Below are 25,986 nucleotides of genomic sequence, written 5' to 3'. Positions count from 1 at the left end.
TTTTTTCTTGGCTTCAGATAAGAATCCCAAACTTAACACTCTTCCATAAATCATTGGTGTGGAAATCTGTCAGAAAATAGCACAACAGTACTACTTTTTCCTTGTGGTATTTGGTGTTTCCAAATTAGATTATTTGTTGAATGTTCAAGGGAGTATATTTGCTTGAAGGGTTCACCATATGTCAGACAAATCTCATGCTCTTGAAATGGGGTTCACAGAAATGAAATCAAGGGTTACTGTCTGTTCCTTCCTCTGGCATGGTAGTAAGATTCTGCAAAAATGTGTCTCTACTAGCAGAGTTATGGAGTAACTTCATGTATGTTGGAAAGTGGCAAAATGGAGACTACCCAAGACCTTAAATCAGAGAGCATTTTAAACTTGTTCTTCAGATTTTATTCTCATTAGTAATATAATTCTGACAGGTAATAGAGTGTGGTCATTCAGAGCATGGGTCCTGGAGTGGGTTTTGACTTCAATTATTCCACTTGCTAGTTACATGATATGATGTGATTATTAACTACTTTAAGCCTCAAACTATAAAGTGGATAATAACATACTCATTTCATAGGTCTTTTGGGAAAATTAAATGAAATAGTATATATTAAGTGTTTGGCACATAGTACATACTCAGTTGATATTTGTTATTATTATTTGGAACAGATCAATATAATACATGCAGGTATATATACATATGTGTAATAGAAATTATCCAGGAGTTTTCAGATTGTTATTTGCTGTTGCTATTACTATTGTCTCTTTTACTACTTCTAACTTAACTGGAAAATTATCTTTCTTCAAATCAGGAAGATGATAACTCACCTAGCAGGAAAATATGACTTAATTATGACTATTCTCTATCAGCTTGTAACTGGGTTTTCTCAAAGAATTTCAGGGTGAGGACTTCTGTAAACCTCCAAAATCTTTATTTTATGGTGTATTTAATTCTACCACTTATTTTCCCAAATTGTGTCTAGATCCCCTGGGTCCACAGAATATGTATCCCAGATGCCCTGTAAGAAGGGTGGCTTTTAGTAGGCATGTTGACGTTATTTGTACATAGTAAGAGAGTAGAAAGAATCAGAAAAGCTTTGGCATTTACCTTGTTAAATTTTTATAGCTAAGCTCTGGTTCAAGGGTCTACTTAAACAACTTAACTGCACTAAGAAAAATGAGAGCATTGAGACCTGTGAAAGGAGTTCACAAAATTCTATGAAAATGAACCGGTTTTAGCAGAAATCAGTACATTCAATGATCCAAGATACACAACTAGAATATTAACTAGTTTTATTGACCTGAAGGAAATTTATACTTCTTTTTCTACAAGACCAAAAATAAACAGGGACATGGTCTTTTATTATATTACCAAAAATTGTTTTAATTCATTAAGAAAATTCAGATAATTTTGAACGCTTATTGCATATCAGACGTGTGCAATGGATCAGGGGGCACAGTGGTTTATAAGGCACAGTTCCTGGTAAAGTACTCTCAGCCACAAGTAGGGTTGGTACCTGAAGAAAAGGCAATTTCAGTATAAGTTGATGTGTTATGCAGGATGAATCACAGGATTCCTTTGCTACACACAAAAAAGGAAACCCAGCACATGCTGGGGAGATAAGGAGAGGAGTAAATTAAAAGTTGGCTAGGTGATTCTAAACAAAGGAACAAAAGTTCAAAATCCTGATGCATAAAAAAGAAAAAAAAATGGAAATATTCAGAGAACTACGAGGGGTTCAGTGCAGATGTGTAGGGTGTGAAGAGGCAGTGGACAGACATGAGAATATGGAGAGAAGCAGGCTTTTTTTTCAAGGCAGATCTTATGTGTCACTATTAGGTAGTGTTCTCCATTTCAGAAATAAGTTGGCAGCTGTGAACTAAGAACAGCCCTTGGATATGTCTTCATTATTAGATGGGTTACCATATTTAAAGTATATAGAAGTTTCTCACAAAAACTCAGATTATGAATTATTTTAGGGGTTCCCAGATGGTTGAGTTAGTTAAGTGTCTCCTTCTTCATTTCAGCTCAGGTCATGATCTCATTGTCCTGGTATCTGGCACCTCTGGCTCCTCGCTTAGTGGGGAGTCTGCTTGAAATTCTCTCCTTCTCCCTCTATCCCTCCCCCACCACCTCTCTCTCTCTTTCTCTTTCTAAAATAAATAAATAAATCTTAAAAAAAATTAAATCTTTCTTTTTTTTAAAGGAATTCTTTTAAGAGATTAGGAATTCACATTGGATCCATGCCACCTTGTCCCTGAGAAATTGCTTTTGGAGGAACAAAGGATGCTTTCAGGAGTCACCTACCTCTCCACTTGCTTCACTTATTTATATCAAATGCCAGTGCCCTTGGCATTTGTATGTGTAAGAGGAATACATAATTAAATTTGCTCTAATGTATTGGTCTGACTGATATTAGAGTTATCAGTACCAGAGAGGGGGTGCACTATTTAGGAAATGTCTTTGGTAATCAAAACAAGTAAGGAGGGACCCACAGAGATTGTGGTGAGAGGTAGAGAAAAGAAAGAAGTTAGCATTCCTTAGCTGGCATAGTGGCTTTAGTGAACCAAAATAAGAAAAGGGAAGAGTGAAGGGTGACTTTTTTTTTTTTTTTTAATTTTCAGGTTAATCCACTTGAAAATGTCATTGTCTCAGTTTGGGATCTTTAAGAAACAGACACTGAGAGAGAATTCGACCTGCATGCCAGTGAAGGATCCAGGCAGGGAGCAAGAGAAGACATAGGGAGCGTTCAGATTGAAGTTCCTGTTTGAGGCTTATGGAAGGACAGAGCAGAGGAGGGGTTGGTAGGGAGCTCAGGCTGCAGTGCAGCTTGGAGAGCCCTGGGGGAGGTAGGTGGGGGCAGGTGAGCCTGAGATATAACACTGATGAAAGGAGGCAGTCACGGAGAAGAAATGGTCTTACTCTAGGACTCTCACCATGCTGCTGTGCCTGGGCCTGGTGCTGTGCTGGGATTTCTGAGAGTACGACAGCTCAACGTTCTCAGCTAATCACTCTCCTTCTAGTACGTTCTCTGTTGTAAGAAGGTCTGAACAGTTCTGGTCCAGAGCAGACCCAGGAGCCACTAATTGAAGTATCAGGTGTAAGTAAAGAGAGAAAAATGTTTAAAATGGTTGCCTATAGAGAATATGGAATGGGTGAAGTTAGCAAGAGGCTGATGTTCCCTTAATAGTTCTTTAGAGAACTAGATGCTTCTTAGTATTATACATGTCCATAAAGAGGACTTGGGGCAGAAACTGCTCTATAGATTCCTATACTCTATAGTATAGATTTCTCTTTACTTTTCTATTTAGGCAACCTACTTCCTCCCCATTCTCTTGCAGTTAAATAAAATATGAGTTCTAGCCAACGGAAAGAGAGAAGCAATGGGTGCCACTCACAGGCAAGACTCATAAAATCCACCACAGACAAGTCTCCCTTCCATTTTACTGGCTGGGAGCAAAGGATTCCAAGGACTTAGACTCCACAAGTTGAAGAGTGTGGGATCTGAATCACTGCTAGTAAGGCTGCCTGACAAAAAGCTACTCTGGGTGATTCTGTATTTAACATTTTGCTGTTTTTCTATTTTAAGCTGATGAGATTTGGAGATTTAACTATTAACTAGCAGTTAGCATTAACTTCAGAAAGGTAGTTCAAGATAACGTTATATGTTTGTACAGCATAAATGAAGATACATAGATCTTTGCATCAACTCAGAGACACTATCACCTTTGAATGATGTTTTCTAAAGCTTCAGACTCACATCTTCAACATCTATTAATCTATTAATGTTTGGCAACACCATAAATTTTGCACTCATAATTTTAAGCTAACATTTCCTTATTCCCTACTTCTAATGGTGCCTTCATTTCCACAGAGAGTCATGACCTATATTTTATGGTTCACTTTGATTCTTACCTTTTAAATAATTGTTTCATCAAATTGATAACTTCTGCTAAATCTCTGTGTCTTTGTATGCCTTTCATGATTCATATTCTTTTGCCACCATTCCAGAGTAAATGCACAGCGTCGTGCCTATGGCACCGAAGTAGAGTTCTAACATTGAATAATCTGCGATAGCCTCGCCACAAACCCTTTTTGCAAATTGCCACTGACACTCTCCCCAGAGCACGTTTTTGGATCATAGCAGCAATTATTTTATAAAACTAACACAAAATAAGAAGGTTCCAGCTTGAAAAATATCTATTTGTCTACTTAGTAGAATTGCTTTGGGAAGGTGACTGGGACATTTCTAACCTTGATTCCCTCACATATTAAAAGTGAGTAATCTATTTTCACAGGACTGTTGAAAAGATTGAATGAGTTGCTTTGCAAACAAATGGTAATAACAAAACACCTATTTCATAATAGTGCTAGATACAGGTTTATTGAATGAATAAATATATTCTTCTTTACCTCTTTCCCTTTATTTAGCTAATTTGCTGCTTACAAGTTATTCCCTACTCCAGTCAATGTTATCAAGCGCTATTTCTCCTTTAACATAGCTTAAATCTGACCTGTTTTGTGATCTCTCCCTATCGACTTTGTCTCTATGGAATTCTTGATCACTCATCTTGGCTTATATTATTAGTTAGCTTTTTTTGGTTTTCATGTATAATCATATTCTTTAAATAGATTGCAAATGACAATGGACCTACTTTATAAACAGTATCAGGTGTTTCTTAAGTGGTATCTGCAGTTGTGGTTGTTTGTTTTTCATTTTTGTTTTATTGACCTGTCCAAAACTATTTTCTTCTTTTTTCATAAATGACGTGCTGGTTTTCTTTTGGACATAAACCACTCTGATACCTCTAATCCTGTAGATCATCAATTCCATCCATTTGGCCCCACCCACTGTCTCCAAGGGTAAGCACATGACTAAGTACTTGCCAATCTCAGTATTTCACTCTCCTTCCCAAAATGATTCACACAAGGTCTGTGAGCTCAAAATTCTCTTTCTCCTTAACCTAATTTGTTTTTCCGTTACTTATAATCAAAATATATTTGCCGAATAAAGTTGTGTTTTTTAATGATAAAGGTAATACTGCTTATTTTTTCTAGCTTATTGATAATGAGATTTAGACAACAAAATTGATTATATAAATGAACATTCCTCACTACTGGAGAAAAAAGAAACAGAAGCACATTCTTTGTGGCTTATATAAATTTCATTATTTTGCTGTTTAAATAAGCACATATCTTATAATGTTTAAAAAAGCTTCAAAGACCACTTCTGTATTCCAATCTGTAAAAAATATTTTCATTATGTTTATTATAAAAATATAAATGTTTCCACTACAAATCATTTTACATTAGTAAGAGGCCATCTACATTGTATGATATAAACTAAATGTGTAATTTTTGAAAATACAAGTTTAAAGTAAATGCATATTGCCAATCATATCACATTTATACATGGCTTAATTGATACTTAGCACAGCATAAACTGCGTGAGTTACCGGAAATAAATAATATATGTAAATCAAATTTAAGATACAAAACAGATAATATGGTACATAACATTGTGAAGAAGTGTGTTTTCATGTTTATTGAAAGTCGATGCAGGTCCTATACAAAGAGATGGCCATCAGCATTCTAGTACCTCTACTCCACAGTTAAGAATCATACACTGTTATGTTTACATATGTACAGAGTAAAAAGCATGTAAAGTAAATTTATAAGAGGTCAGATAGAAAAATAGTGGAAAAAATGAAGAGCAATATACTGTGTATACAATCTCTACTTTCAAATGGAAACCACAGCCAAAAGAAGTGAAATAGATCTAGCAAATCTCAACTTCTATTAATTCATGAAATGCACAGATTTTGAGTATTCTCAGAATAGTAACTAAGAAAGTAAATGCTAGTATGGGAAAAAATGAGATTGAAGCCAGATTTAAGTCTTGATGAACATTCCAAAACACAAACAAAATATCTGATTTACAAAAAAAAGAAAAAAGAAAGAAAGAAGGAAAAAATGTCTTTTAGCTGCTCTAGCAGGCTTAAGTGAAATTTGTAATTAATTTCATAACCGCATATATCTTTTTAAAAAGTTCATGCTCTTATATATCCAATACAGAATTCTAGTAGGATGATTTTACTATAAGGAATATTGCAGAAATCTAAGAAATAATCTCATACATGAAGGAACACAACCTAAGCTTTATTACACTAAATTTACAACAGATTAGCACTTGTGAATTTTGATCTGTGACTGTAAGATGTATAGTGTTCCATTTTGCATAAGAACATAAGGGTTGCAGCTTTGATTTATTCATCCAATTCTTGTGACGTATGCATTTCTCTTGTCTATTCCCATAACATGATCCTCTCAGCATTAGAAAGAATATAGATAGAACTAAAATGTTGCTTCACAATATATTAGCCGCTAGATCTCCATCAGGTATACCTTTTCAAATATTACTGAGTACACTCATATTTGGCCCTTATGGAATAGTAAATCTAAGTTCCTGCAATGAGAGATCTCTCCATTGTCTACAGATTTTTAGTCATTTGCTAGATAACCAGCTCATGTGAAAATCAGATGCTCAATAAATGCAGAGAAGTTCAAGGCTTCTAAGTTATACACCAAAATTACAACAGGTGCATTTCAATGGAAGACTCTTAAAGATAATATTACCTGCTATTGATGATCACAATGTTTAATTAAATTAACTAAACCCCAGTGACACAGATGAGTAGTTTAGTTTTCATTATTCCCTATAAACAGTTCAACAAGTTTAAGCAAAGATATTAAGTGACATTTCAAAGCCAGTCAGCAAGTGATTTTTTTAACTCATGCATTGGTCTCTAGGCTTTGTTGCCAATTAATGCAGCAATCTAAATAGGATTCCAATTTTTTCCAGTGTAGCTATTCTCTACTCAGGAGCTCCAATGTAGCTCCTTTACTAATGGAGGGAGTTAATGGTCTCCTAAGCACCAGAGCAGGGCAGGTATGTCATTGAGAATCCATTACATACAAGCCAGTATATTACACTAAATTAGGAGCATACAGTTTGTAATAAATGGAGAGACAAAAATGGATAGGATAATTCAAACTGAGATTTAAGTAATGTATGAACAGGGAAGGGGTTTGGTTTCTTTCTTTTTATATATAGATATAGGTACATAGAGGTGGATGGTTCAGAAAATCTGGAAAGAAACCCATCATTCCCCATGTCTAGTTTACCATGTTTCTTACTGCTGACAATTTTAAAGAACATTTGGCACTTGGCTGTAACAAATCCAAATTAAATCATCATGCTATAAATAGAAAATAATAAAAACAATTCAAAAGAAAATAAATATGTACTTTTCTTCAAAATTAAGACACATTTTTACATGGTAATACTTAAGAAGCTAACAATGAAAAATGTATAGTACTTAAAACAACTACAAACTTCATTTCTAAATGCTTTTAACAGGTAAAAGAGAAAAATACAATGAAAAAGGTAGTATATATGGCCAGATAGTTTGAGGTATAAACTCCTCTATTTTGCTTGCTTTTAAAGAAACAAAATACCTGTTACAGATTTCTTCTGTGTATAAAAATATCACAAGTCTTTTCTTTTGTGGCTATTAGTAAACAGAGCCACCATGTTCATTTTGTTATTACACTTGTTCGGCTTTTATGATAATCAGTTTATGATCAATGGCTCTATGCTAGTTCTTCATCATTCCACGCTGAAGAATTTTAATTTAACCCATCAACTAATATAAAAAAGCAATTATGAAACAAAATACACCCCCCTCCCATCCACTAAATGATAGGGGAAAATAAAGAGTCTTTCGATTCCATGTTAAGGCATTTGTATTCATATCTGAGTGTCTTATTGGGCTTGGAATTGCCACCAGCATCTCCAGCATTATCATCTGTCTGTAGAATGATACTAGATCTTCCACAGCCACCACTTTCTTCCAGAAATTACACTTTACACTGGAACTGGACTGTTTTTTGATTGTGTTTCTAGAGCTTTAATGCTACTGATGATTTTCTTCTGTGGACCAACAACAGTGACACCAACCTTTTTCATATCACTGTAAAAAAAGAAGAAAATGTGTGGTGAGAATCTTGGTTTCCTGGATGGTATATAAGCAGAAGATTTTCAATCAGCAAATCTTGCACAATCATATATCCCAGTGCTTTGAACCTAATTTTCTGATTTTTGCATCATCCATGTACTCTATCCTGATCATTGCACCTCCATCATTATGAAAGAATAGATGGTTTAATGGATTGACTTGTGTCCCCTCAAAATTTCTGTCCAACTGGAACCTCGCCATGTGACCTTACTTGGAAATGGAGCCTTTGAAGATATAATCAAGACAAGGATGGAGATGAGATCGTACTAGATTAAGGTGGGCTCTGAATCCAAAGAGACTATATTTAGATACAAAGTGACACAGACAAGAAGGCCATGTAAAGATGGAGGCAGAGATTGTGGAGTTATGTTGCTGCAAGACAAGGAATGTTAGAATATACCAGAAGCCAGAAGAGGCAAAGAAAGATTCCCCCACTCCAGACATTTTGGATCATGTATGGACCTGCCAATGCTTCGATTTCCAAATTCTGGCCTCCAGGAACTGTGAGAAAATAAATTTCTGTGGTTTAAGATAATAAGTTTGTGGTAATTTATGATGGCAGTCCTAGGAAACTAATATAGATGATAAATTCATTGTGGATCATTATCCAGTTTCCTTATATCTGGGCTAGCTTGGGGGTTATTTTTACTGCAAGAGCATGTTGGAAGTAACACTGTATCAGTTTCCATGTTCAGGTCTCAAGAAACTATAATATTCCATTTGTGTTTTGAGACACCATCACTGGGCCCTGAGATGCCATGTGAGTCTGACTAGCTTGAGACTATGACATTGGAGAAACCATGTGTAAGCATTTAGTCGAAACTGCCAGCTGTGTAGCCGTCTGCATCAGGGCAGACATAGAGGAAATCATCTCAAGCCTTCTGGACTAGACCAGATTCATGTTAGATGAATGCCTCAGTCAGCACCAACATTAGGTAGAAGAATCACCCACCTGAGCTCTGCCCAAATTCATAACTGATGACATCGTGATATACAATAAAATTGTGGTTTTGAGGTAGTTAGTTATATAGCCATAGACAACTGAAACAATTTCTTTAAAGTATAAATTCCTTTCCAAGTAAAAGCAGTGACTATGATCGATTTCCATTTATCAAAAATATTTAACTTAAAATAGTTCAAACTTAGAAACCTAGAAACCAGGCATTAAAAATAAAGATTTTTTTATTGTGGATGCAAAAATAAAGATTTTAAGAACAAAAGGAATTTCATTTGGATGTGGGAGAGACTTAGCTAAGCATGTGCAAATGATTAATTAAATTACCTAGATTCAAGTATTCGTTAAAAAATTCACCTCTTTCAGGTCTTGACTCAAATCTAGCCCTCTCAGAACTTCTTTTTTTTTTTTTTTTAAAGATTTTATTTATTTATTTGACAGAGAGAAATCACAAGTAGATGGAGAGGCAGGCAGAGAGAGAGAGGGAAGCAGGCTCCCTGCCGAGCAGAGAGCCCGATGCAGGACTCGATCCCAGGACCCTGAGATCATGACCTGAGCCGAAGGCAGCGGCTTAACCCACTGAGCCACCCAGGCGCCCCGCCTCTCAGAACTTCTTAACTGAACTTCCTATTTAATATTGCAAAACCTCTTGCACTCATACCTGCATTTCCTATTTTCTTTCCTTGTTTCATTTTCTTCTAAAGCATTTATCACCAACCAGCTTTTTGCCTTTCCTTTTGATTTATTTTCTTTATTCTCTGTCTTGTCCCATAAGAAGTTGAATTCCATGTGAAAAGGGATTCCTGTCGGTTTTGTACTCTGTTTATCAACCACACCTTGAACATTGGCTATCATTTAGTAGTAGCTCAATATCTACTTAATGAAGGATGAATAAATAGACTAAATTACGTTTACCTGGGGAAGGCCATAGAGGAGTAAAGGATCACTTAGCAAGGAATGCCAGGCTAACTGAGAATGGCCAGAAGGAAAAATATGCATTCAAATATGTGCACATACACAGAAACATACAGAAGGGCCTCTTTCATTTTGATCATAAAGAAAAGAAAGAAAAATTGGGAGTTCAATTACACAGAAATGGACTGATTGATTTCTTAAAAAATGGGTTCCCAAGCAACAAAGGTGTACAAGCGGACACTGGATAACCATTTTAAAAGGAATCTACATGATATTTATGCATCTGCTACAGAAAATTAACCAAGAAGGGGTTGCATTCCTATCACCTAGGCTGGGAATAAAATCCTGATGACCTGCTCTTACCTCCCTGCTACCATTCACGGGGCTGATAAATTCTCAATGTATAGCTTGTATCTTGTCTGAGTCTTCTCTGAGTTTCCTCCAGCAGCCTTGCTTCACCAAGAAGGCTAGTGGTTAGATACGGTGACACCAGACTTGCCGCTCTGTGTAACTGTGGATAATGAAACTCTCCTTTAGAGTAACATAGGCTATTTACATATGTTGATCCCTGCTTCTGAGAATATGTGCTGTACGGGGGTTTGCTTCTTTATATACCGTGGATCTATCTTTTAAATGAATAAAAAGAATTTCCCCATTTATCCTTAACTATAGAAATTTACAGACAGAAAACAGGGAGATATAAATATATTTGTATGAATCAATAGATCCTCAATCTTTTTGTATTTCTCCTCTCATCTTTCTTCCTATTCTATATTATACTTTCATGACTTGCCCAGCTCTATGACTCTTATTCCAACAGGAAGGGACAAGTGTTCTTCAGTCCATTGTCCCCCTTATCACTTTTTTCCCTCTCATCACTTTTTTTTTTTTTTTTTAATAGATGTATGCCTTAAACACACTCCTCAAGAAATCTCTTGCATAAAACTATTTCAGATTCTGTGTCTGGACCCAATGTAAATAAATAATACATACTTTTGTATATATTCAATGCAAAGGATTCTTGGAGAAAATATAAAGTAATTATCTCTTTAGGTTACACCTTAGCTTAGATTTTTATGTCACCTCTAGCTTCCCTACCTTGCCAACGTGTCTCCTACCCACCAGCCTGCCAAGTCCAAAATAGTTGTAAACATCAGCTCCTGTAGTCTAAATAACATTCCCACGTGCTTATCTCATTTTGACTACCCTATTCAGAAGAGCAGTGGAAAAGTTCAAGTCTAAAGAGCAGCTCGAGACTGAGACCAGAGGTTAATAAGCTATCTGGCTGGCACTTCAAAGGCAAAGGATAGGTGATGACACTGTGAGAATGGCATCCAAGGGTGCAGGATAATGACCTGTAGCAATTAATCTGCCTAATATTCATTGCACACACTCAATGCTCTCTCCAGTTTCTGTAATCACTCTTGCCCTTTCTAGTTCTCTCTTCCCATTTCACATTAACCTCCCTAAATCCATCGGAGGCTCTGCAATAATATTTTAAAACGTGTTATTTTGACTGAACAAAACTGCATATTTTCTGGATTTCATTTGAAAATTAGATAACTTGATTGGCTTGTGTGTCAAGGAAGTCCCTACACTAACTGAAATAGATAGTTATTTACTTGGATATGAAGCTCTATTGACCCTTTTCCTGTAACTTGAAGATCTGGAGAGAAGAAAAAAAAGAAACTCAATATCCTTTTTTAAGCATTTTGTCCTATTTGAAAAGAATATCCTGAGTTATTTTGTCAAGAGAATCATTTCTGAATTGAGTCTGGATGACACAAAAGAATTGCATTTAAACAAAAAAGCCCAAGACTGCAAAAGGTAGGATAAAAGACCAAGTTAAATATTTTATAGCATTCAAGGTAAATATGTTGCCTCATTCAATTTCCCCATATTGTGTATTATGCATTTTTAATACATTTTCATTTTTGTTATATAAACTAGGAGCATGAAGGACAGCACACCGCAGAGATCCACAAGACCATTATTTTCGAGGAGTTTTAGGTCAATAGATGTTAATTCTACATTGTCCCTGCATTAAGGAGATAGGACAGGAGAAAGAACATTGTGGGGATTGAAGTAGATGTGGCTTCGTGTGAAGGACAAATCTGAAAGAGCAGAGTCTCCCAGGAAAAGTCAGCTTTCATCTTCCGTGTACATTCACAGGTCATTCAAATAATAACAATTAAGTTAAAATATTTTCAATAGCCAAAAAGAGCTCACTGTCCAACAATGGAGTGTGGAGACAGACACATCCCAAACTTGGAAGTAGAGCAAATGCCACTACTTCATCATTTTAAGCAAATAGCCTTATTACCACATTCACAGCTCCCAACATATGACTCTATTTAAACTGTGAGCTAGCAGTTAATCATATTAACAGTGCTCTGCTAATCCACTCTAGCATGCTTTTTCATTATCTAAAAGCTCTGAGTGTTGATATTTGATGGAGAATAAACATTTGTATACCTTTGTCTTTGGAAATCTGGCAATGGTGCAGAAATGTCCAACTTTGTGTTTGTTCTTTGCTATGCCTCTGTGCTCTGAAGCAGGTGTCTTGTAGAGCATAACCCTAATTGTTTACATTACTAAAATAAGAATTTATAAAAATATTTAAATACATTAATATATCCTGAGACTGTGTCTGATCAAAATAACTACCACAGAAACTCAAATGGTATTGTTGATTGAGTCAGAAGTCTATTCAATAAACATTACATTCCACTTCATACAGAAAAGCCAACATGTGTCAAGTAGATTGGAGTGGGTTTATTTTCTAAGAGCAAATTCTCCTTCTGTAGGAACTTTCCCTTCCCAAAGATCTTTTTGTGAACTTCTGTGTTTCCTATTGGAATGCTATATTATACATGATAAGCTTTACCTATTTATTAGGCAATTAGGCAATTAATATCTCTATTAATTATACTGTACACTCTTTTTTGACATCTAATCTGTTGCTCTCCACAGTGACTTTGTTTAAATGACCAACAGGGTGACAATGAAAATCTTTAAGTATTCAACATTTGAATATTAAGATATTGAATGGCAAGGATAAGACTAAAGGAAGTTGTGCATGGAAATGCAAAAAAAAAGTCATTATGCAAAAAAAGAAAAACAATGCAGTTACATTAGGAAGTAAATTAAATTGGTTTTCCTTCACAGAGAGATGGAGAATATGGCTTCTGGCTCTTTCTTTTCCACTTCCCAATTACCATATCCTATGAATGAGGACTAATTTTATTGATTATATATCGGATTCAGTTAATTCTTTATAAACCCTCTTTGCCTTAGATCCATGTGTTCAAAGAATTCTTATTATATCAAAGAATTCTTATTAGCAAAACTCCCTAAGAAGCACAGCATGTTATACTTGATATTTGACCTTTACACATGACACCATAAATTAACACTAATTAATGCATACTAATTATGCATATCCTGTCTTTCCAATCTGACTATAAGCCTTTTAAGGAAAACAATAATATTTTGTCTTAAACATATTTATAACTTCATTTTCTAACATGATACCCTTCAAAGGATAGACAGTCAATAATAGGTGATGAAATACAATTATTTAGTATTTGTGAAACTACTTTTAGACTTTAATGTGTTTCCCTATATGCCATCCTATCCACTTAAGTTCTTAATTTTCCTCTTCTATAGAGGTTGGGCTTTGTTATAAATAACAGAAAAATCACAAATGCAGGAATGCTTTAATCATCATGCTATGTTTTCTTATGTCTTAAACTAAGAACTTGGGTCATTAGGGCTGGGAGTGGGTATGTATCTGTTGGTCTATCTGAGAAAGGTCATAATTCAATAAAGACACCTATTGTGGGGAGCTATGGTGAGGGAGAAAAGACATCAACACACATAAATCTAGAAGGTGTCATTGACAAAGAGACCCAGGACCCAGATTAGCGGTTACAGAGGACAGTAAGAACCTCAGAGGTTCAGCTAACATGTATAGCTCATTAATTCAAAACATGTATGTCCAGCAGAAATTTCAGAATCATTCAGTCTTAAAATTTTTCTCTTACTCTGTGGAAATCTTGGCTATGGTGTCACAAGAACTGTACTCCACGCCTGTGAAGATTTCCTTGCACTGTGCTGTCCGGACACCATTAAGCCAGTCACCTGTTGTGCGGAAGGTAGTGATGTCGACATTGCTTTGGTCCAGAAGAAGATTTGATGGCCTGCAAAAAAAGAAAACAACAAAGGAAGAGAGATCAGGAGTCAGCAGTGTTACTGCATGTCAAAATTTGACACCAACATCAGCAGGAACTTCCAGACTTCATGTGGTGTTCCTGTTTATTTGTGGAATTTATCTGCCATGAAGGCTTCATCTGTTCAAGCTGGCAGCTTGCAAGAATACTGTGCAATCATCTCAGTGCTTCCCTCTCCACTCACGACTGCTTTGTAAATCATCAAAACTTTGCCAGTGGAATGTATAAATAGACCCATACATACTTCTTCAATTATTTTCTTTAACTATTAGAAAAGATGGTGGCAATTCAGGATCCAGTTATAGTAGACATGCCATACTGAATACCTAGCTGTCTGGAAGTTCATTTGTAGACATTGTACAGGTTGCTGTCTAAAGGACAGTTGAATAACTGAGACTGTAATTATGGCAGGACATAAAATCAGCACAGATGTAAATAATGTCACATAGGTCTTTAAAAATAAAAATCACAAAAGAAATAGAAAAAAGTAGATGAGTAACAATAAATGAAATTCTCACATATATGACAACATCAAATGGAGTTCATGATTTATAGAGAAAGATGAAAGAGGGAGAGATAAATAGATAATAGATATCATGACTGTGGTTTATATTGCACAATACAATCATCATTAAGGGAAACTTCTAGAACTGTTTTATATAATTACATGCCTTACCATAGATCTATGCCCAACCGCAAGATCTGGTGAATAAAAGGAACAGCAGGGACATAAAAGAAACAGAAGGGACCATATTTTTATCCTGGGAGAGCCAAAAGAAGCAGCCTATTGGTAAAATGCCCTTGGGGTGTTTTTTCAGCTCTCAGTGACCCATATAATTGTCCTTTGACTCATAAGACTGGGACCAGTTACCAGATAGAAAATTGATTGTCCTCTTTTTTTCATTTTCTCCTCTCAAGGAAAGGAGCTTGAGCAAAAGTAGTTATGAAGACCTTTGTTTTGAGATGAATATTAACAACTGGCAATAATGATTACATTGAATATTATGCTTCTATACCAAGCATATTACACAGATACGAAGGGCTTTATTCTTACAACATTGATGATAATATGTCCCTACAATAGATGTGGAAACCAAAACTAAAAGAGATTAAATCACAAATCTTGGTTTCCTCAGGCAAAAAAGGACAAAACTAGGATTTAGACGCAAGTTATTTTATACCAAAGCCCACATTCCTGGCCACTGGTGGAACTTTGTTCATATTGCTTTTCTCATGTTTCTCTTAAGTACTTTGTGGTTCCAAGAGGTGGCCTCTTTGATTTTTATATTCCACAAAATGTAGACGTCTAGTGCACAAGCACTGGAACCATAAGGCTTGGGATGAACCCTGGATATAGCACACACTATCTGATCTTCAGTGATTTTCTTTCTGTCTTTCTTCCTTTCTCTCTTCCTTCCTTTCAGATTTATTTACTTATTTGAGAGAGAAAGAGTTAGTGCATGTGCAGGTGAGGAGAGAGGGACTGATAGAGGGGGAGAGAGACAATCTCAAACAGGCAGCACACCTAGCAGGAGCCCAAGAGCCCAACACTGGGCTCAATCTCATGACCCTGATATCATGACCTGAGCTGAAATCAAGAGGCCAATGCTTAATTGACTGAGCCACCCAGGCAACCCCAGTGGTTTTCTTATCCTGTCTGTTTTCACATCTGTAAAATGGGAATGACCATCACAGTAGATTTCACACAACTAAAGATTAAATGAGGTTTAAAAAGGAGTACATATGTTAAGTGAAACTCAGAGATGTGTAGACATGTAATATGATATCAGTTAGCTATTTGTTATTCTGACATAAGGTAATACATCTAGTCAAATGGTTGAAATTTTTAAAACTTCAAAAAGAAAATAACAATCCCAGTTCATAAAAAATACTAGGAATGTGGTGATGCTGTTAATTATCTTTCTGAGCAACTAGAAGTTTAGTCATGTACAATCTTATGAGCATAATAGGCAAAAATCTCGTAAAGCAGGTATAATTGGGGACCTCATTAGAATAGCCAATAACTTTTACAAGCTCACAATGATTCTACAACCAATGCTTGCAAATAGGTATGCTATTCTCACTTTTGTAGTTTCTGTTTTCATTACTGCAAATAATATATATTATTAACATTAAAAATGTGTGTGTCATAACCTAATCTTTAACTTATAATTGAGAAGGTGCATTTAGATTTTTACCTTTTCAAAGTTATCCTTCAGAATCTTTCATGTTTTGTGATACTGAAGTTGAATTGAATTAGCATTGAACTCTTAAAACTTTTTAAAATTATTTTTTAAATCCCCAATGTTAGGATTTGTTAACTAAACTTCATATTTTCCTATCTATGAAAAATTAATACTTTGCCTAAATGAAATCTATTTTTTGAGGTGCTTAAATTCAACATTTAGAATTGTCAGAAGACAGAACAAATGAAGAATATACTAGCATACATTTATCCTTATTTTAGAAACAAACTCAGCTCTTTAAAGCACCAATTCAATAATATTTTTAGAAGTAGCATGGAATAAAGACAGAAGGAACAGTCCTGACAAAATTAAACTGCTTAGTGTTTTATCTATGAATAATAACCATTGATTATCATTTAGGAAATGTGGTAAAGCTCATGTTCTCAGGAGGAAAAGTTTCTGTAAAGCAAATCTACAAATATGCCAACTCTACTGAAATTTAAAAGGAATTTTTAATTGGGAGATTTTTATTACCACTGATAATATTTCTCAACTCACTCCTATAGAAAACATGCTTAAGTGTGAGGCTAATAATCTCAAACCTGAACAATTTTGTATCGTGTCCTAACCCTGCAGGCTGCTGTTGGAGACACATGAGAGAATGTAAATTGACAGTCCATTTGGATTTTGATGGGGATACATTAAATTTTTTTGATGAAAATAAATTTTTAAGTATTTTTTTCATTTGATATAAAGAAATATTAAGGAAATCTTAATACTCAGTTGAAGAAAAAATTGATAGCATGACAGTTTGGTTCTGTCTGTATTTTCATCCTCTACGGAAAAAATAGCTCAATAGCTAATTCCCTCACTCTCCTGATCATTTGTAAAGAAGAGGGCAGCTGAGAATGGATGGCTTTTCAAACTTCTTTCCATTAAACTCAACTCAACTATTGCAATTTCATATACCTCAAGTATTTTATTTATAAATTAAAACCAAAAAATTATAGAGTTTATAATTTCATTTATATATTATGGTTTAGTTTAACAGTCAGAGGTTATCTTTAAAAAATGGAAAAGAGACAAAAATTAGATATTATTTTAAAAATCATTGACTTTCTTTCCTTCAAGGAATACCTAGAAAACTACACAATATAAATAGAACATTGTATAAATTATTCTCTTCGGGGGAATATGTAAAAATAATTTTCTATGACTCTTTAAATTACTCATCTGTAAAAAAAGTTTAAATCATTGAAAATTTCTTGGTTTTGTTTTCTTTCCCAGGAACTTGAGGAATTACAGATACAAATACTCAAGCCAGATTCCAAAATTTACACAATATTCTTGGATTGTTTTAACATGGCCCTCATCGGTGAAATAGCTTTTGTCACTAGCCAGCATTACATAGAACACTGGACCCCTTAGATAAGTCACTGAATTAGCAAACAAAATTGATAGGAATCCCATTAAATCAGGTGGAGACAATTTTATAGGAAAAATGAAGTCATACTTAGAAGACAATAAAATACTAAACCATCTACAGGCAAACGTGCACACACACACACACACACACACGCACGCGTGCACACAGGCACACACACACAGACACACACACGCCCGCGCACACACCCCACAGATTGTATTTCTACAGTAGCTGCAGTAAAGAATCTAATGTCGACTCTTGGTCCCATGAACAGCAATACTCCTTTATTTATGGGCTTGTGGGTATGAAGAATCAAACCCCAGGACATTTATTCAGAATATTTATGAACTGTGCCTAATAGCAAAATGCAGAACTTTTTCTTCTCAGTTCAAACTGGTTTGTATTTTTAAACTCAACACTATAGCCAGACTCAACAAGAGTTTAGAGAAAATTAGTATAAACAAACTGAAATGGAACAGGACGTGCAGATTAGGGATTAGAGTGACCCCAACTGAGTTTTTCTGTTTATTACTTGGATCAAAGTACAATGAAGACAAAGAATGGCCTAATTTTAATGCCAGTGACCTCAGAATAACCAGCCCTGCAAAGTATCATTTTTCCACTTCCAGGATTTCTCTGGGGAATTCAAATAAAAATTGGTTCCTTTCCTCCTCAGAGAGGACATCTGGAGAGTTTATCAATGGATAGGAATTTGTCTCTCACTGTGAAGAGCCTGTGATGTCTCTTCATGCGCACCAAGGGAATGTCCGCTTTTTTGAGCAGCTGCAGGCATTGGCTATTTTTTTTTTAGACCCAGCCCCAGACTTGGGTCTGAAGGGGAAATTTATAGGCTGGGTGATGTGCACCGTGAGCTCACACTTTTACTAGACAAATTAGATAGGTTTCAATCCATGCAGCTGTAAACGATGTCCTGCAGAGTTCCACCTGATCTTTTACAGCTTTTCATAAATCAGTACCTACTGGCCGCAAACCGCAGTCATTAAAAAGAAATCATGGAAATTACATGTTTGCTCAGGGGAAGCAAAAAAAAAAAACTTTCCTCCCCCTTCTCTCTCCCTCCTTGTATTTAGGCTTGTGAATTATTCTTTTATGGATTTTCATACTGTTGCATTAAAGAGGTATGCATGTATTTTCTTCCCATCAATTCCTATTTTACCTGCAAATGGTTTCAAACCAATTAGCACCCAATATTGGGGACCAAATATCAATAAAGAACTGCCAGTCCCAAGAATATCTTCCATAATGAGGTTATTTCAATATTGAATTAGAATTCCAAATCACTAGGATTGAATGTTAAGTTATCCTTTTAGAATATAAAGACTCCTTTTGGTATACAAATGGCTTTATTTTTCATGTATTAAAAACAATGATTAATACACATTTCCTTGATAAGTAAGTAGGTACCAACTACATTTAGAAGTAAATATCAATAACAGTGGAGATGAACACTCTATGACTATAATTATCTACATTTTGTCTGTTGTTCTGAATAGTTCCAGGGAATATGTGTACTCAAGAATAGTTTCTTAAAGACAGAATATCAATTATATCTATCTTTATTATTGCCTGAAATTAGTTATCTAATTTTTCAATGATTCTTCTTGATTAATTGTTAATTTTTTTATTTTAAACAATGTCTTCCTGCTATATTTCAGGGGCAAATCTTGTATCTGTCAATTTTTTATATGTGGATTTATTACAATTTTGATCTTTTTATCACTCACATTAAAAATTCCACATAAGATTAGGAAAATTTAATTTGTCCTAAGTAACTAAAAATAATTTTGAGTGTATAGAGTTCCCAATAGGAAAGTAGTATATCCATGACACATTAAAGAAAAGTAAAGTCCTTGTGTTTATTTTAGTTATCTCTGGGCCTTAAGGATAAGAATCTTAGCAGTTCTAGCTATTACATCTGGTTTAATTCCTCCCAATGGCAAAATTACCTACTTTGATTTTTAAGATTAAAAAAAAAAAATCATCTGGGTCTTTGGCACACTCGCTTCCCTATAAAAGGTTCTTCATCATATTTGATCAGTGAGGAAAGTCCCCTTGTCAGTTTCAGAATTGGAGGCCAAAGTCAACGTTCAGAAATAGATTGTTTTTGATTGTTAGACTTCTCTTAAAGGATGTAGTATTTGTCAAAAACAGTTATTCACAAAAAGAATTATATCATATTCTCTTAGAAATCAGAAGTATTTTATTTACATGAATTTACTGCTATTAACAGGGAAACATTACTAGTGTTGCTTATGTTTACTCCTATTTATCTTGCCAAATTAATAATAAAAAAAAATCCCTTCAAAGTTAGTGATCGATACAATGGAATAATATATTTTAAATTATTTCAATAAACCACCTGAGTATAATTGGATCTATAGAACCTCATTCTAAATTATAATTAGAGGGATGCTTGGGTGGCTCAGTTGGTTAAGCACCCTGCTCTTGACTTTGGCTCTGATCATGATCTCAGGGTCCTGAGATGGAGCCCAATGTTGGACTCTTTGCTCGGTAGGGACTCTGCTGGAGATTTAATCCCTCTCCCACAGCCTCTCCCTACCATTCACATGCTCTCTAAAACAAGTAAATATTTAAAAAAATTTTTTTTTTAATTACAATTCAATACATTGTTTAAGACCTTATGCCATGAATTTGGTTGCCTTCACTTTAGAACCTCATTCTAAATACACGGGATGTATTATTGAATACTTTATGCCAAAAATATGTATTCCATAAATTAAAATATTATTGAAGAATCCAAATGCCTGGAGTATTAAATTATGTAAATTTAAAGAAAAAAGTCTCTATTTTATTTTATATAAATGCCCATAAATTAATGAATCAATTCATCTCACATTTTTCTCTATTGTTAGTCTTCTTTATTTTTAATTTAGCTACATTCATAAAAATAACTTAATTCATTTAAATCCAGGAGCTATATTTTATATAGAATGTTAACCATTTGAGTATTTATATAGCATAAAATATGTACCATAAAAATAATTTAAATTATACATGATTAATTCTTCAAAATAGTCTCTTTTAAAAAATGAATTTTTATATTTTCTTGGTGGGGGTAGAGAGGGAGACCAAGAGAGAATCTCAAGGAGGCTCCATGCCGACACTGCTCTCACCACCCTGAGATCATGACTGAGCTGAAATCAAGAGTCAGACACTTAACCAACAGAGCCACCCAGATTAAAAACGAATTTGATTTATTTCTCCTGTGTAACTAAATTATATGTTAAGTAGGAGAAAATTTATCATTCTAAGACCATTTTCTATTTATTTTTATGGAAGTATTTTTTTTCCTTTTTAAAATTATTTATTTATTTATTAGAGAGAGAAAGAGCACAAGCAGGGGGAGTGGTAGGCAGGAGAGGGAGAAGTACCCTCCCTCTGCCTGATGTGGGGTTCCATGCTCCCGGGACCCTGGGAGCATGCGTTGAGCCAAAGACAGAGGCTTAACTGACTGAGTTATCCAAGTGTCCCATGGAAATATTTTCTATCAATAACTTCTTTAAGAAAGATTTTGTTCTTTTTTTCTTTTTTTAAGATTTTGTTTATTTATTTGAGAGAGAGAGAGAGAGAAAGAACACAGAGCTGGGCAGGGGTGCAGAGGGAGGGGCACAGGGGGAGAAGCAGACTCCTCACTGAGCAGGGAGCCTAACAAAGAGCTCAATCCCAGATTCCACGGGTCATGACCTGAGCCAAAGGCAAATGCTTAACCAACTGAGTCACCCAGACGCCCCGATTTCTTCAATTCTTAAAAAAGGAGGGAACTTTGTTTACCATTTTATACATGTGTGTTACATTTACATTTTTTTCTAAATTTTTTAAAAGCACTGTTTTTTCATTACCTTTTCACATCCAATTATAACTAAACCTCTTAAAATGTTGTATCTCATGTTATCACTGTAAAAGAATCAAAATACTTCTCTAAAAAGAGCCCAATGTTATCACCCTTGCTTAAGTGAATGGCTTTTTTCTCTCAGTCATCTTGTTTTCCCCACCACTCTGAAGCAGCTTTTGATAATAGTTCATTCTATCCACTTTTGGAAAATTCCTGGAGCTGTGGATTCAGTAATGGTCTAAGTCACATTTTTAATTCTGCCCCTGATTTCTACCAGCCACTTGGTATCCTTCTGCTCTGTGATTGGTACTGTTCCCCCAAAGCTCTAAAGAGACCGTTTTCTTTCTCTCTGGGTAGTGTATGCAATGGGTTAATGCTCTGAGATATTTATGAATGTTTCATACTTTTTTTTTTTCTTTTAGGACTTCCATCCACTGACATTAATTGGCTCTACAATCCCCTTATAAGGGGCCAGAAATCCCCATGAGCTACCATCACACCGTGTTACATAGGATGGAAGCATTCATCCGTTTCAATTAGCTTCTTGGCCCTTACAAACATTTTGGTCCTGGATTAAGTGATGGAGGCGTTCAGAAGCTTAAAAAGGCTCCCTAAACACCAAGAGAGCCAGAGGCAGCAAGAAGAAGCATAGAGAGAGATTGGGGGAGGGGTGGGATGACCCAATGTCAACCTCTGTGACAGACACCCTCCACTACTCATAGATTAAAATCTCCTTATAATCCATGAGATATCAAAGTTTTAATTACAAATTACAATTTTAGAAAAATAAAAAGAGATATATTTGTGATAAAGCCCATCATTACTAGGGGCACCTGTGTGGCTCAGTCAATAAGTGCCTAACTCTTGACTTAGGCTCAGGTTACATTCTCAGGGACCCAAGATCTAGCTCTATGTCAGGCTCTCCACACAGTGTGAAATCTACTTGCCCCTCTCTCTTTGCCTCCCCCAGTTTGTGTTACATCTCTCAAAAAAATAAATAAAATCTTAAAAAAAAAAAAATCAAACTAACCAACCAACCCAGCATTGCTAGATTGAGGTCTGTACCCCTAGGCAAGTTTCTTGAGGCTTTTTAGTATCTTTATAGAGAGAAGGCTCTATATTGATTTCCCAGGTTTAATTTCTCCCCCAGTTTGATATGTGAACTTGTAGTTTCCTGTGGGACTTGGTCTCATTGTTCCAAAATGCTCTTCTGTCTCACAGACCTGCTCTTCCTTATGCCCTTCCTATGCTGTCAGTGAGAACACTCTTCTCATGTCCTCCATTTTCAAAACCTTGAAGTACTCTCCAATACTTTCCTTGTCGATCTGCACAGCTCCTTGGCCACCATGTCCTATAATACTTCAGTAAAACTTTTTTAACTCATACATTTTCTTTTTGTTTCCTCTGCTCTACCCGAGAGGAAGTTCTTTCTTAACTGAAATCATCTCCCAACTCCTTATTATGAATATCTTTACTCCAGCCCTACTTAGGACTATCTGCCAGAGACCTATTTGATAGGCAGCAGACCACATGTCACTTAAGTATCTTCCATGGTTTCTCTTTTCCTTATGGACAAAAGTTCAGATCTCTAATGATGCCACGAAATCTTCCATTATCCTGTGAAATAATCTATCAGGCTCTTTCTTCATCCTTGCCTTTTTAATCTATCAGGCTCTTTCTTCATCCTTGCCTTTTTATTTCTTTTTCTTTTAAGGATTTTATTTACTTATTTGACACAGAGAGAGAGATCACAAGTAGGCAGAGAGGCAGGCAGAGAGAGAGGAGGAAGCTGGCTCCCTGCTGAGCAGAGAGCCCGACACGGGGCTCGGTCCCAGGACCCTGAGACCATGACCTGAGCTGAAGGCAGAGGCTTAACCCTCTGGGCCACCTAGGCACCCCATCCTTGCCTTTTTAAATCCTATATTCCTGTAGAATTGTATGATGCCAAAAAATTTGGAAGTAACTTAAGTTTTTGTGTGTTTGCTTCTTTGCACAGTGTTCCCCTAGCCTGATGTGATCTGATCTGCCTAAAGATATTTCATCCAGTGTTCAAAAGTTACTTCTTCTCTATGACTAATCATCACAGAGCCTAGTAAAATGCCTGGCCCAAAGTAACTTCTAACTGAACATCTGTGGCTTCTTATCAATGTACTGTCTAAACTTCAAGTTCATGTATGTCTCCTTCAATTACACTACTTTTAGGAAAATAAATCAATTACCGTAAGACAAACATAACATAAAATTTAATACAACTCCCCTTCTCTTCTCACCACCGCCTGCAATATCTAAGTTTTTAGTTGGCACACCTCGACCATCTGCTAATATACCCTCGTACTTCCAGCAGGAATATTCACAAAGACACTCTCAGTGGAAGGTTCTCTGGGAATTATTCTGTTATGAATCACCAACTCTAATGAAGGTTGAAAAGTGAAATGATGCATCGTAGAAGGATTTCTGTAATGTATATGAAATAAATTTTGCCATGAAACTAACTAGACACAGGCTGACTCTGGAAAACATCATCTCCATTGGAATGATGGAATAATGTTACTTTTCCTAATGGAGTTTATAGGCATAATTCTATACACTAATCTAAATAAGTCATTCAGAAACTTGAATTCGTGGTGCTACCCACAAAATCAGATGAGGACAGTCTCCTAGTGTGCTTGGATGAGGACATTTTGGAGGTGAGTTGATAGAGACATGAAATTTTGCTTAGGAGAAAATTTTAAGATTTTAGTATTATGACCAATGTCTGCATAAATTTATATAATGAAAAGAAAAAAAAACAAGAATTTTTTAAAAAAATCCTTCTATTGAAATGGATGTTTATTATTTTAGAAAATGTATATTGGTGTACTTAGTAGATAGTTATTGAGTTCCCAGTACCAACTTGGTACTGGTAATATAAGAGAGACATGGCATCTGATCTCATAGGACTTAGAATTTATCTGAGTAATGGATACTTAAAAAGAAAGCACACAAAAGAAATTAAATTAGGAAAGCAGTGGAAGGGTGAAGCTACCGCGAGAAAACAAAAGCATAAATTTTTTTGAATATTAATTTTGAAGACACTGTGAGATTCTGATTTGAGAAGTTTGGCCATGAAGTCTTGTGGATAAAGAAGGAAGGATCTGGCAGAGATGTGAGACCAGCAGAGATAATGTTGACAAACAGCATCTCCTAAATTACCTGTATGATAAAAATCACCTGAAGATTTCTTTTATCAAACTGTCCAAATTCTATTCCCCTTTCCTAGAGTTTCCTAGACCAGGATAACTGTCTATTTAATTAGTTATCCTGTGATTCTTATTGCCAGGGAATTTTTTTTTAAGATTTTATTTATTTATTTGACAGAGGAGGCTCCCCACTGAACATAGAGCTCAATGTGGGGCTAGATCCCAGGACCCTGGGATCATGATCTGAGCCTAAGGCAAAGGCTTTAACCCACTGAGCCACCCAGGTGCCCCTTGCCGGGGGAATTTGAGAAACAATGTAATTTAGCACATTTCTGTGGCAATGGTTCTGCCCCCCAAAAGTGTCTAGATATGCAAAGGAGGAGGGAGGGAGAGAGTTGGGGGAGAGGGAGAGAAAGGAAGGATTTGTCTCTGACAAGTAGATGGACCCTTGCTCTATGCCTCTCTTATAATTAGAGAGAGAGGGGAAAAAAAAGGCAAGATGGGTAGGTGCAGGCACATAACTTTTTGTTTTGTTGCCAGAATTTCCCATCTGAGGGCTCATATTTTCTCAATGAAGTATGTGGCAAAAACATCACTGGAAAATTAAAGGGGGGTGGGAATGAGTTTAATCAGTGATGATAAAGGATGAAATAAACATTATTTAAAATGGAAAAGCAAATTTTCTAAAGAAAAAAATGTTTTCTTGACACTGTTATATGGAACTTAAGGTTGTTACTAATAAATTTACATTGATGCAATCCACCTGGTTGTGTGTTTTAAGGGCAATAAATAAACATATAAACAAAACTTCCATGACTTTTATATTTAAGTGAATTAAGATATATGGGACCTCTTGGAAAAATATTTTCCTAAAGTTACTTATTTCGTGACAAAATACATAGAATTTATCAAGTACTAAGAATATATATTAGGGGAAATAGTATTCAATTTCAATAAGAATAGAAAAGTGAATTTAAGAAGTATTTTAAAATTTGGGTACTAGGAGATATCCTGATATACTATGACAGGATATTAACACCATTTTCCCCACACAGAATTGGATTTAAATATACCTTGATCATATTACATGAGTTAGAAATACTATCCTATGGAAATGGCTTGCATGTCTTTTTTATGATATGGAAAGAA

At 35.5% G+C, this 25,986-nt stretch overlaps 1 protein-coding gene across 2 annotated transcripts in view; it reads right to left on the bottom strand.

Annotated features, from left to right (window-relative positions):
* Positions 1–5,244: 5,244 nt before the first annotated feature.
* EPHA3 (EPH receptor A3) overlaps positions 5,245–25,986 on the bottom strand; it is a 363,053-nt gene continuing 342,311 nt past the window's right edge. For both annotated transcript variants that reach the window (XM_044251172.1, XM_044251173.1), the window contains exons 16-17: positions 13,987–14,142; positions 5,245–8,025 (exon numbers count right to left, since the gene is read on the bottom strand). In XM_044251172.1, the coding sequence (XP_044107107.1) occupies positions 7,920–8,025; positions 13,987–14,142 (262 nt within the window). In that variant the 3' untranslated portion in view covers positions 5,245–7,919. The remainder of the gene's footprint in view (positions 8,026–13,986; positions 14,143–25,986) is intronic.

This window comes from Neovison vison, chromosome 6 (assembly GCF_020171115.1).
Source record: "Neovison vison isolate M4711 chromosome 6, ASM_NN_V1, whole genome shotgun sequence".
Classification (NCBI taxonomy): Eukaryota; Metazoa; Chordata; class Mammalia; order Carnivora; family Mustelidae; genus Neogale; species Neogale vison.
The sequence above is the reverse complement of the archived record's forward strand: the minus strand, read 5'-3'. Positions and strand labels throughout refer to the sequence as shown.